The sequence below is a fragment of the Atractosteus spatula genome, chromosome 2 (assembly GCF_055471065.1).
Source record: "Atractosteus spatula isolate fAtrSpa1 chromosome 2, fAtrSpa1.hap1, whole genome shotgun sequence".
Classification (NCBI taxonomy): Eukaryota; Metazoa; Chordata; class Actinopteri; order Semionotiformes; family Lepisosteidae; genus Atractosteus; species Atractosteus spatula.
Genome location: NC_142707.1, coordinates 21,650,352 through 21,664,417, shown reverse-complemented (window position 1 = coordinate 21,664,417; position 14,066 = coordinate 21,650,352). Strand labels below are relative to the sequence as shown.

The following is a 14,066-nucleotide window of genomic DNA, read 5'->3' as shown; positions in this document are numbered from 1 at the left end:
GGTCGGGAAGGTGATGGGTTGCAAATACATTTGTTTACCAGTACCAAAAGACCTGATCTGTTAAAAATAGTTTTAATACTCACTCACTGTTATACGGCAGGATTTTTTGTCACCATAGCTACCATGCAATGTGCATACAGTAGTCGGCAATAATGTAATGTGAAAATGTGATTCTTTTTCATGTTAACTTTAATTCACAAACTTTTAGCAAAGTCCAAAAACCTACTGTAGCTAAAAAAGCATCCCTCACCTTGTGTTTTTCACTGTGAGTTCCGGCTACATTATCAGCATGATCATATTCTAGACCATAACTTTTATCCATCTTTAACAAAATATTTAGGAGAAGCAACCAGAAATACAGTATATCCAAAATGTTTGTGTTCCACTTCAAGATTTGGTCCCTTTGAAAAAAGGAAATTAACATGCTTTTAAAGGCCATTCAGAACACATCAGTGCCTCGCAGGCTATTTCATTCATTATGAATCTCAACACTGGTGAGCATGAGGTGCACTTTGACCCATTCGCTTTCCCTGTGTAGCACTCCTCTGCTAAATTAGTTCCTGTCATTTACATTCAGTGGTTTTCTCTGCCAAGGGAATGTCACACAGGGTATGTGGGCTGTTGTTGAAGATGAATCTAGAACTCTACAGGGGGTGGGATCTGAATTGCATGAGTAAGGACAAATATTGAAATGTGATTAGGTGTGGTGGTTTTGCAGTTTGGCGTTTGGGCTGAGATTAAAATACAGGTTTTCATTTAAATGCAAGAGTTGTCCCCCAGTCATAAGCTTAATGTAACACATGAAATGGCATTGTCATAATAATAAGGAGTAATTGTCCACTAGTTCGATCTGTTATTATCATTAATTGAAAGTGTCAGTGACCTCATGTTACCAGAAGCCCTGTCATGAAGTTGATTTCCCCCTTTCTAGAATATTTCCTAACACACTTTTGTAGAATTGTTTTGTTCTTTAAAAAACATTTCCATACATGTAATAAGAAACTTTCACTGTAATGTAATACAGTATGTACAGTATACAGTATAAGTTAAGTAGGCATGTCACATTTGTGAGTACGTTCTGATATGCATTGATTTTGACTATGGCAAAATTGCAGATATTAAAAATATATTTTTTTTTAATCTTAATAAAACTATACCTAATAGTTTGTTACAGTGAACCATTAATAAGGCTCACTTACACGTACCTGTATTTTCTTATTTTACTCCACACAAACACGTGCCAGATACAGTATATATACAGTATGACTCTTCAGCCCAGGCTGCTATATTAATAAACTCTCCCATTAATTATGTTCTGGAAGATGTATGATATTTATATACTTTAATTACTGAACATATTAACAGCTGCTACCTATCTGCCCTGTATTGCTTCAAGGTAGACAATATAATTAATGTAGCAAAAAAATGGTTTTGAAATAAGAGAGGGATAATGTCACCAAAGACATGAAAGTTAAAGAAAAAATTAAACGCTACTTAGGGAGAAAACCACGTGTAGGCAATAATGACAGAAATTAAGAGGTTCAATTCTTCACCCTATGGAAATTATAGCAATTAACAGGGGTTCATCTTATATCCATTAACTTTAGGACAAATACAAGGAGCTATGGTAATCTTCAACATGTCCTGGACTGTTGATAAATACAAGCATGAAATAACGTGATTTTTATTTTTATTCAGGTTATAGAAAGCATACTTTTATAAACATTTATAAATTGTAATTTATAAACAACCATAGAAAGTCCAGGCAACTATAAATGCCCTGATCATTGCTGGATATACAGTACTGGAGAAGGTGCCTTGGACACCACATACTACAGTATATGTAAGCTTTTGGAAACCTAAACACTTTATGATTATACTGTCAATAAAATGCCATCAAAAGTTCACTAAATTACTTTCTGTCAAGTCCTTCATTCATTAAGTTATGAGCAACATATCCCATGATACAAAAAGAAAATCTTTAAACCTGTAAGATAATAAGAGGAGCAAGCCACCATCTTGGCTAAAAAACTTTGGCCCAGTGGTGTGGTCTTGAGCCGAGCTGATTCCCTGTTAATTGGAAAAAACTTACAAAATGAGGCATAACTGGTCTGATTGAGTAATTGACATTCTTAGGCAGTGAAATTCCAAGTGAGGGAAGGAGGCTCTGTGTGGATTCTGTGTGCCATTCTTCTAGTCTAATTAAGAGGCTTATAAGATCATCTAGAGGAAAATTGGATTTCAGTCTGCATCTACTGTATGCTTCAGACAATAAGAAGGGATAGTTAGAAATGCAGAGGTGAGTTTTCATTCGCAATGAATTTGGCTGAATTACAGGCCTGCGGGACTCAGCAAGCTAGGGATGCTTGTGAAAATACAGGTTAGGCTGTACTGAGGGGTGTCACAAGTGTCACAGGCATTTCCTGACTCAATGGAACTGAAGTACGCTGCCAAGGAACAAGGTTGGCCAGCTGAAACAGGGCTGACTGGAGATATTTGCCTCTGGAGGAGTGGAGCATTGCTACTACAGTACATTGCCAAGCATGACTTCTCCCCACAGCTCAGAGAGGAGTCTAGATGCCATAGGTTGAATCCTGAGTACTTCTTGCAGCCACTTTATGGACAGATGGACAGCTTTAGAGTGAGAACAACAAACTGGCTGCTGCTTTGCTAGGGATACAAAAGTTGGTTACAGAGGTAGAACAGGATCAGTCTGGTAAGATAGTGATGAGAAAAGAGTTGAACTACTGATTATTTTAGTAAATATTGCAATTGGATGACATGGAGTGAGTCTATTTGAATACTCCTTTTCCTGAATGTGTTAAAGGGGGCAGTTGTTATTGAAGTGATGATAAAGAATTGGGCAACATGGACATAACTGGGTTAAAAATTCTACCCCGGTGACTAATGAAGACAGAGTGAAGATCTATTCAGTGTGATGAGCACGAGCAGTATTTTTTGACTAATGAAGACGGAGTGCAAAGTTAATGAGTTATTTAAGTAAGACCATCTAAAGAGCAAGACAAAAGACAGACCATTTAAAATGTGGGAAACTAAGGTGACAATCTGAAATTGTACTGACGTTTGTAGTGGCAGGCTCTCATTGAGGCTATTTGACCTTTTGTGCCTCTTTGCTGAGCAAGGTTCCCCTTCCATTTTAGTGGGTGCTGCTGAATATGTTGAGCATCATTGAATATCTCTACAAATGCATGTTTATTTTACAGCACTTCTTCATAATACAAGGAGACACAGCAGTTATCTTTGGAAAGGGGACACCAAGAACTCCCACTGTCCTCATAATATAGTGAATAGAGTATGTTTCTATTGCTCAGTCTGTGGTGTGCAGTATGTTCGCCCAGTAAAACACTTGAAATTTTCTAGGCTGACCTCGGTGCTATATTCTTGCTTAATCTGATTATGATTTTACGGTGTTTTCTGCATATTTTCTCTAATTTGTACTGAAGAGTAGTATTGAAAATCAAATGTCTGTCAATGAATTGAATTTTCCAGGCCTCAGCAAGAATGAGGAAATTCCTAAAATAAAGCTGAATCCACCTTTTGTTTTTCTGACCCAGGTGTTCAGTAACCTGCCCCCTGTCCACCTTTCCTTTAATTTAACAAATACTGACAATTTAGATGTAATTAAAGTTTAATCCTATTCATCATAAGAAAGCAGGCCTTAAGAAAGGATACAGTATATACTGTAGTGTTAGCAGACTATTCCAAAATACTAATGTAGTGATTATTTTCATTATTTAATTATATTTTCATTGTGATATATTTATCATAACAAGGCTTTATTTCATTGTTTCAGTTCAGATAAATGTGTATATGCATTCTTTCTGTTTTATACTTTATTTATATTTCCATTCAGTGTATACATAAATTGGTAAAGCACTGTTAAAGCCCTTGGTATTGTCTTTGGAAGTATTCGATATGTTCAGTTTTTAAACAATTTTTGTACAGTAGTTAAAGGATGCAGTGTATTCTTGAACAGTCAATAACTCCAACAAATATCTCTAACAGGGTCTGTTGCTTTGATAATTTAAGCACAGAAAAATAAAATGAAATGGATCCTCATCTTTGTAGGTATGCGACCATAATGACAGGATATCAGCATTCAGCATTATTCTTTTTTACATTTACCATCAGTGTTTAGGGTTTTATGGCTTTTCATACTGAAGCAGATACAATAGCTTCATTTTCTTTAAGTAGGGATGTTCATGAGTTAATGGATTAGATAACTGGCTGAAGAAGGCTCAAAAGAATTTAAACAAAGTGATTGAAAAGCAGCCTTTTCTGCACTGCTCCAATAATTACTCCATCCCTGAGGAGCAACTATAATGCTACCATTTATGCACAGTAATATCCTTTAATTTTACCTTGGGACATTTAGTGAAAAGTGTCATTAACTACCTCTGGGGAGGTGTGTATCCATTAGTTCCTTACAAGAGTACCAATTTCTTGTAATTCTTCTACCCAGAGAATTATACATGTTCTTTGAGCCCTGTTATATTTCTTCCCATATTTTAATATTGTTGTTCTTTTTTACAGATTCCATCAATAACTAGATCCGTGGACCATGACAAAATATTGGCACTCAGGCAGCAGACTCAGTTCCTTTGGGATGCCTATTTTTCTTCAGTTGCAAAAATAGTATTAACTACATTAGAGGTAAGTGTTCTCATTTATAGAGTCATTAATTTAAGCACAAGAGGTAAGAGTGAGAGGATGGCTTTGTGCTCATGGACCAGAGATGAGACAGCTAGGATAATGGATAGCCTTTGTATAAAGTACAAAGTAGAGTCAGATGAATTGATGTCTACAGCACAATAACATTGGTGCCTCTACTTGCATCCACTACATTAAGTTTTGGCCTCCCCTCTTTTTACCAGACATGTGGAGCTCCATAGATCCTCTTTCTTTTACTGTGTAGCATTTATTTTCTGCCTGATGTGGAAGCATACGCTGACAAATAAAGAATATTTCTATCTTTCATTATCCAGATGGAGTTAAAATCTCTGAGGAAAAAAAGATTTGTCCTTCGATAGGCTTCTTTGGTTTTATTCCATATGCTTCACACACTCTAGCACATTGTGGAAGATTTCAAAAGAACTCAATACACAATCTTTCCATTTCATATTGTATGTGAGCTTTTAGGGGGAGGGAATTTTTTTAGAATGATTTTCTTGCCAAAGTTATTGTATATTATTGTGCAACGTTATGTGAAAGGAATTCATATTGTCTTGTAGTTAACTAGACTTAGTGTTTAAAATAAACTAAATGTATCCTGCATAGTCAAACAGTGTTTTTGCAAATGTAGAATACAGTTTCGTAAGAACACATGGGTACATCTGGAATGGAATAGTGAGATGAAAATATATGTGTGATCAGCATCCTGTGCATGTTATAATGTTTATCTTCTATGTCAAAACATCTAGCTAGTCAAACACAGTTGTGATGGTAATTGTAGTTTCATATATTATATTTTATTTATACGACAAGATGTGTAGATCATGTTGAACATCCATGAATAGTTATTTGCCTGTTGCTCCAACAACTTACAAGGTACATATAAAGGCATACATTTTTCTCTCTTTTCTTTTTATAACAACATATAGAATATGTTTGAATTACAGTATAATGTATATCAGAGTTCTAATTCAAGAATCCCTTTAGGTAATTTGTACATATTCTTTAGACTGTAATTTTCTATGACTGTGACTTTCATAAAGGAATAAATTCATCAATGTGATCCTAAAAGCACATTCAGTTTACTGTGACCACCATGACCATGGTTCATTGAATCCTGTTACAGCAACAGTCCCGCAGGTATCTGGATATTATTGAATTATTATACAGTGGGAGTCTTGATCTTATGGTGCAGTATAGTGGAACCATGATCGAATTACAGTGTAGGCGCAGCTGTACATACAGTACCATACAAGGCCTAAGTGAAGCCATAGGCAGAAAGCCAATGAAATGATCCAGAGCAAAATAATCCACATATAATCAGCACAAAGTAATTGTCACAGTCCGTCATCAGCTATATGTTATACTGATTGCAATGAAATAGAAATGTCTCTGATTTACTCAGAATATTTTGTCCAAGATTTTAAATCTTTCATGAGTGCATGCTACTGTAGGACTGTGTGATACTGTAGATCACAAAATGCAACACAGCCATAATAAATGTATGCAATAACCTCTATCACCCCATGTTTCCATGCAAAAGAAAAACCATATGTAATTGAATGTGAGAGCCCTTTGAACATGCACAATATTATCCATGACATAATATTCTCAGATGAGTCAAGGTTCATGTTAGACTTCCTAGATCTCCTTATGAAAGTGTGATATCATATACAGTAGAGGGATGTTACTGTGTAAAACAATAAGACTGTCAGCAGCTGAAATTGATATGGCAGACATAGTTGATGACTTGTTTCTAACTCAGTTTGTCAGAGCTTCTTCTAGAGGGGAAGCTTGTATTGATTTAGCCTTTTCAAACAATCAAGTGAGCAAAACAGGTGGAAACACCATTAGGGAACTGTAATCATAATATGGTATGCTTTGAAGTATATTTGAAACTGTACAGGTAGAGTCCAAAACAGATTTATAATTTTAACCTGGCAGAATATGATGGAATGAGACAGAGTTTAGTAGAAGTAGAATAGAACACAATGACAAGGGTTTCTGTAGAAAATGGATGGGAACCACACAAAGATTTTTTTAAATATGAAAACTAATGTAAGTAAAACAAAGTAATTAAAGTAGTGGTCCAAATGGTCAAATCAATTAAGAATATAAGGAATAAGAAGGAATATAAAGCACTTTATAAAGTACAGTATTAAGAAAACAATATGTGGTTAAGTTAAAATAAACCTACAGTATAAGTATAATAAATTATAAGCTAGAAATTATAAGTTAGAAAGGACATAAAGAAGGCTTAATCTCAAATACTAAGTAAAATAAGTTTTTTTTCAGCACTTCAAGGGCAAAATAACAATTAAGTAAGGTATCTCAGAGATAACAAAGAGAAACCTTTAGATGACTGCAGAGAAATGTCTAATGTATTAAATTATCTAATGTGATAAATGTCTAATGTAATAAATTAACAATTAAATAAGCCTGATAGTAGTCAACTAATTTTACCTAAAGAAAAAAAATAAGATGTTTTTAATGGCTGTTAACAAACTTCTGTCGTCTCAGAAAACAGCCTTTTTATTCTTGAACAGAGAAGACTATGCGGAGACATTATTCAAGTATTTAAAATCCTCAAAGGCACATACAAAGTCATTTCAGCTGTCTCTCAGTATACTAGAGCTGTAATACCCACTGACTTGAAAATTGCTAATGTACTGCCCATTCATTAATTGGTTGGCAAAAGTTAAACAAGCAGTTCTAAACCACATAAATCTTACTTCCATTACATTCAAGGTTATGGAAATAAGAACTAAACTAGTTCTAGATAAACTAGTCAACAAGGATTTAAAAATTCCTTAATTTGTTATGAATTTATTTGAATATGTAATTATATTGTATCTTACTGTATGTAATAGTATATTATATGGTAATATACTGTATATATAATAATTATACTGTAATATACAGTATATTCTTACAAATGGGGGTGGGTTACGAAAATGGTAATCAGAAATTGACTGAGCAGTTTAGTTAATAAGTGAAATAATTATTCATAACACCCATCTTGTTAGTGATTTCTTTAGAATATACCCAAGCAGTTGGTATAAATAGAGGCACGTGAATTCTTTATTCTCTGGCACAGGTTTGTTGAGAGGAGTTATGATCCAAGCACACTAGGTTAAACAAATGTTTATTAATGATCACAAGACGCAAACTACCGTAAGTTACTCCATGGACAGTATTTACAGAAGAGGCATTTCAGAGCCCTTACAATAGCATTCTTGTCACCCAGAAAACCCCAGATTGCTACTAAGCATGAAAATCTTAATGCCTACAAAGGCCACACAAGAGATAAGCTGCCTTCCAACTAAATACACAGTAACCTGCAGTTAAATTTCTCTGTCTGCACTCTGGTTGCCACAAAATAAATGGGAGCCTACTGTATATCCCTATCCACAAAAATGCACCCTAAGTAGGAAAGATATTTCTAACTGGGTTATCTTTTACCCAGGAAACCCAAGTTCCCTAAAAACACAGAATAACATGCTTTCTCTAACAAGGTTCAAATACTTAGCTCCAGTCAGGTTTTGTTTGGATGGACATGAAGTACAGTAGGAGCTCTTGCCTGGTGCAAGCTTCAAGTCCCAACTCCTCTGGACTCTTGTCTTCCTCTTTTTCTTTCCTCTCTTCCTGTGCTCTTAATATCTTACATTGTGTGTTTCTGTAATACAATTGTTTCTGCTCAAGGGATCCCCCAGACCTCAGCAAACATCCACTCGACTTTGAAGTTAGAAATGTTTACTCTGCCAAGTGTCACAAACTTTATCTAAACTCCAAGAGACACTTCTTAGTCACCTAAAGCTTTAACAATATAAATGCTATATTTTGACTTTCAGAAAGCTTTTAACAAAATTTTTTACATTAAAAAAATAACTAATCACTGGTGGTAGGCATTCAAGGTAATGCATGCATAGTAATAAGACTGAGAAAAGGTAAATGCTCAGATGGGCATTGTGTAATTAGCGGAGTGCCTTATGGATCTAAATTAGGATCAGAATTCATATTTTAAATACACTGCATAATTTACATCAATTTTGTAGATTCGTATATAGTAATCAAACCGATGAAGTTTATAAATTAGGCCAAAATAGTAGGATTAGCAAAGATCATAGAAGAAAAGTAAAATAAAAAAAATATTTAGACAAAATTCAGCACTAGCCAATGCAGCATTTAATGGAAAAATATAGAGTGTTACAATGAAAGGTACAGTAGGAAAAAAAAACAGAACCTACAAATGTAACATGATAAGCATAAGACCATAAGAGATGATTGAAATCAGAAGAGGCAGTTAGGCCTATCTTAACTATCTAAACTAAGCTATGTGTAGCTTCAAGGATCTCATTTGGCTGTTTCTTGAAATAAACTATGGTACTGTAAAAGCTTCAACAAAATAGCTGGGTAGTGTTTCTCATACTCCCACAACCCTTTGCATATAGAAAGCTTTTCTTGGGTTAAAATGCATTAACACATAGTTTCAATTTATGTTCTCTGTTTTTTTTACTGATTCTGATTTTGTCTTAGTCTTTGAGGATTATGAATACTTGATCAGTTGCCTTCATTGTCTTCTCTTAAAATCTAAAAAAGAGATCAGTTTCTTTCAACTGTCAGTGTAGAAAATGGCATTACTAGTGCATTGTATCATTTTAACAAAGCACTCATTAAATTCAATTTACATTCTACTTATATAGCCTGCCAATGTTATGCCTTTTTATTGCCTCCTCACATTATCTAGAAGATATACAATATGTCAACATACTGTATGCCTGGTTACTTTTATAAGTAACCACCCTATAGTTAGCATTTATTTTGTATTTATAGTTCACATTTTTACTGTCTGCCTGTAACTCTTGTATGCAGTGAAAATCATATGTCAAGTGTTTGCCCAGTCTTGAATTTTATCTAAACATATTCAAACTTGGTTTACTGCTTACAGTATATAGAGTTTGCTAACCCTCCTGTTTTGGTATCATCTACAAAATCAATTTGTTTACTAACAACACTAGAATCATGATCCTTGATAGAAATTACAAGTACAAATCTTGTGGTACTCTAATAATTACATCACCCCAATTTGAGCTTTCAATGATGTTACTATTATGTTTCCTATTTCTATTTCCTATTATGGGTCATTTCTCAACACAAACACTATATTTCTCTGAATACTTCTGTATGTATTCTGATACTTATGCGATTACATAAGGAAATTTGCTTTTGAAAATCTGAATAAACCATATTGTGAACTCTGTGTGAGCATTGGTTTTGTTCAATGAGTTCTAAAAAAGGCCTACCTTTTCTAAATCCATGTTCACTTTTCCCTAAACACCAAGTTTGTAGAGGATACTAATGAGAAAGGAAGATCAGTGTTTATGTTTATCTTCCAAACAATCTATAGAAGAAATTAAAAATGTTACTTTAAACCTGTACAATGCACTAGTAAGAGCAGCCATACCGTATACTGCCCTGGGCTCAAAGGAATGTCCTAAGCTAAGGCTTAAAGAATTTAATATTATGAGTGGACCTTATTCAGGAACTCAAAATCCTGACAAAGCACTGTCAAAGTAAATCCTTCCAACATCTGCAGAAACAGAATTGAAATACAAACTAGTTAATAAGTGGAAACTACATAGGAAAGCATTTCTGAAAACAAGCGGCAAATATTCCCCCAAAGGTTTGTGAACGTAAGGCACAAGTATGTTGTTGAAGCTGATTCTTGTATCTATCAGCTGCTAAAGACACAAATGAGCCAAATGGGTGAATGGACTCTTCTTTATATACTGTACAGTATATCCCTTCTTATCTTCTTATGTTAGAGCTGCAGTGTTAGGTTTATGAAAGTCCCCCTATTCACACAGAACATGAATGAATGAATGAATGAAAAATATTATGATACGTTTTAAAAGAGTCATTTTAATTATTTACATTTTATTTATCAGATACAGTACGTAAGGTCTATTTTTAGGCAAGTGTATCCTGTTAGGGCCACTGGGGCTCCCATTACACAGAACAATACTTCTTTATTCTGATCCGAGACACTTTTAAATAAATGGCTCTTTCACAGACTCATTCAATCAAGCTGTCAATTTTCTACATTGTGATGGATGGTAGAATTGGTTTAATAGTTTTAGGATTCTGAAACAACAAAACCTATTTCATTGATTTACTGTTAAGCTCCACAGCAAAGTTAAACAGCTGCAGTAACATTTTTCATGTGTTTTACATCTTGTGAGTTTAACTTCATTTTTTCCTGTATTGTAAACTGTTTGCTCATACAGTACATGTTCACCCTGCCATCCCACTTTTTCCTTGAAACCCGGCAGCAGCTGAACATATTACCCATTGGCTCTTCTTGGTCACTGTGACATTAGCCTACTCTGCCTTACAGTGATGATATGTGGCAAAACCCTAACTATTTTTTTTGCTGGCAGTAAAGCTAATGAACAGCATGATACAATCTGCTGTGGATCTGTGGTTCTACAACACTGCATTTCTACAACTGATTTATTCCCTTGTCTGTGTTCATTTGCCTTTTACCATGAAGTCGTTGAAATATGCAAACATGATGCTCCTGATAGTAGAATGATATCCCCTGCCGGTCTTTGTGTGTTTAAATGAACTTTATTTATGGGTCACATCTGCCTTACACTCAGGATGTCTTCAGAAAATGTTTAATTACTGCACAATATTTCAACAATTGCTATTTTAATAGGCTTTTTTGTCAAATGTATTCCAGTTAATGTGTTTACAGGTAACAGCTACATGCACGAAGAGTAAAGCAAGGGCATAAATATGCAATAGACAGTTAAAAAATGGAAGTGGACCTTGGGGCTCGTCCATTACATTTTATATTAGGTTTTTCCTTTTTATAAATCTCTTAACACCTCACCTGCTCATCCACAGAGACTCACTGGATGTACAATATGTGCACCTTGAATTGACAGTTTCTGCATAAACTCATGAGTACCGCATTTACAAAAAAATGTTTATTTTAAATAATATACATTATACATTTCCTCCAAGTTCATGCAAAGGGGTAGCATATACATTTTTTTATTTCTTCTTTTCAATAAGACTTGTATTTTAAGTAAGCATGTGTCCAAGTGATTATTACCACTTTCAGCAAGCATCCCTTTCCATCCAGCAATTCAGTACGTCATGTCAAAGGCACAGAAAAAGAACCATGTTATTGTGGTGCTTCAAAATGAGCATCTTGATGAATTAGGTTTGGGATTAGAGCAAAGCTTGGGCTTCAAATGGAGCAATGTGGACATCATCAGGTGCATATAAAAATTCTTCAGGGAGTAAATTAGGTTTATTTCAGTGGAAAATGATCATTGTGCAGATGCACTAAACTCATAATTTTACCTGCAGAATGAGAAAAAGGGGGCAAAACGAAGCACTCTAATTGCTCCCCTGGGAAGCAGCTTTTCAGGCAAGCTATAAATATGGCATCATTCTCTGAATAGATCAAAAGGCACTTGGGCACTAATGCCAGTTTCATTGGATTTAGATCTTTGAGTGGATTTAGTTTTCCCCTTGAAAACAGCTTAAAGCACAAGATCCTGTTGCATATAATGAGCTGACGACTGAAAAACTGTCTTATTTTTTGTTCCTAAATTGACCATTTGCTGTGAATATATAGTTTTAGATTTGTTTCTACTAAGATGCTCTAAAGTTGTCTCCTTTGCAATTAAAATTCTGTTTGGAATACAGGCATACAGTAGCTTCAGCAAGTAGGTACACATTAGACCAATATACAGTAGTACAAACTGGAATCTGGAAGATAACTGAATCTGACATTGAGCACCGGAAGATATTCTAATTAACTCTGCCCCATAAGTCTAATCAGAACCTGCAGCTTTGAAGCACAGCAATGGCATAGACACAGCTGACTCTTTTAATACAGTACATGAGGACATGGAGCTGGATCAGTTATGTGGTTTATGGATATGTTATTCCCCATCTATGGATTTATGATGGGTAACATTCACATGTGCATTCCGCTTAGAACTGCAGACTGAACAGAGTCCATTTGATTTTTATATAAAATACAAAAAGGTACCGGTACTTTAGCCTAGTTTGGGCATTGGAATGCCAAGGTCATACCAGTTAATAGATTATTAGGGCCCTATCACTGAACCATTCCTAAGGAGCTGGCTGAGAAGCCTAAGAAGACCAGTTCCCAGGTTTATTCCCAGGAAGAAAAAGATTAAAATAATCTTTCTTGAGCAATAAATTCTCCACTTGGCCATAACCTTACTGCTACTGCAGGTTGCAAGCCAGGGGTGGCAGTAGTACTGTTTTGTAGATTCTGTCATGGACAGTATACAATTCTATACTTCAAATTATTTACAGCAGAACAGTATAACATTTTAAATATATACAATTGCAAATATAGTAATCTGGTGCAACAACATCTAATACATAAAACCTATTGCTTTACACACTTAGAAATTATATTAACATAATTCTGAAACAATGTTTTACCAGTTGCTGAATAACCAAAAATCTTTATGGCTCAAAATGTTTTGATATCTCCCTATTACACAAACAATTAACATAAGTAAGAGCCATTACACATTTATGTAAATTATGTCTATTCATATGAATAATTGTCTACAAATGGAGTGTCTGACAAATTTGCAATTTTAACTCAAGCCCCTCCCTTTTTAAATCAGAAACTGAATTTTGTTTTTTAAACAAAAGATTTATTGATCCTACCATTTTAATGATTTTGTTTTGTGTACACAGTAGTTATGTTACATACAGTATATTATTGAAATGAACATTAATTAGCTCTCTCAGGCAGCAGAGAAAAAACAAGATTCTAAATTTGTATATGCAGATACAATCAGCATCCCCAGACAGCTGTTTTTCCCATAGATTGTTAATTTCTGTGCCCATGGAAGTGGACATATATCTGTGTCTTAAAAAGAACATCTGACACCTTAATAAATGTTAAACAGTCAGTATCCATCACTCATACAATATATTCCAGATACATTTTAATATTATGGAAGGTATTTAAGGAAGAGCAGTTAGCATTTTAGCAGTTAGCACTGCTTCCTCATAGCTTTTGGATCCTGGGTTTGATTTTGAAATGAGGCACCTTCTGTGTGGAGTGTTTCTGTTTTAACCCTTGTTCCAGTTTTCACCCTTCTGCAACAAAGTGCTCACTTGGTTTGATTGGCTTTTCTAAGGTGACTTTGTGGCCCTTCACCGGATGACCGTCCTGTCTAAAGCTCGATACTCTCTGTGTGTGTTGTCATACAGTATATTAATGCTTTATATGTTCTCCTTAATTTAACTTCATTCCCTCATCTTATCATTATAATAATATTTAAAAACACAGTATAATAAAC

The 14,066-nt window shown here is 34.8% G+C and overlaps 1 protein-coding gene across 1 annotated transcript in view; it reads left to right on the top strand.

The window, feature by feature from the left end:
• The window catches only part of LOC148839443 (exostosin-1-like), a 399,059-nt gene that overhangs the window by 311,469 nt on the left and 73,524 nt on the right, over positions 1 to 14,066 (top strand). The window contains exon 4 of the mRNA XM_088933943.1: positions 4,555 to 4,674. Coding sequence (XP_088790069.1) covers positions 4,555 to 4,674 — 120 coding nt within the window. The remainder of the gene's footprint in view (positions 1 to 4,554; positions 4,675 to 14,066) is intronic.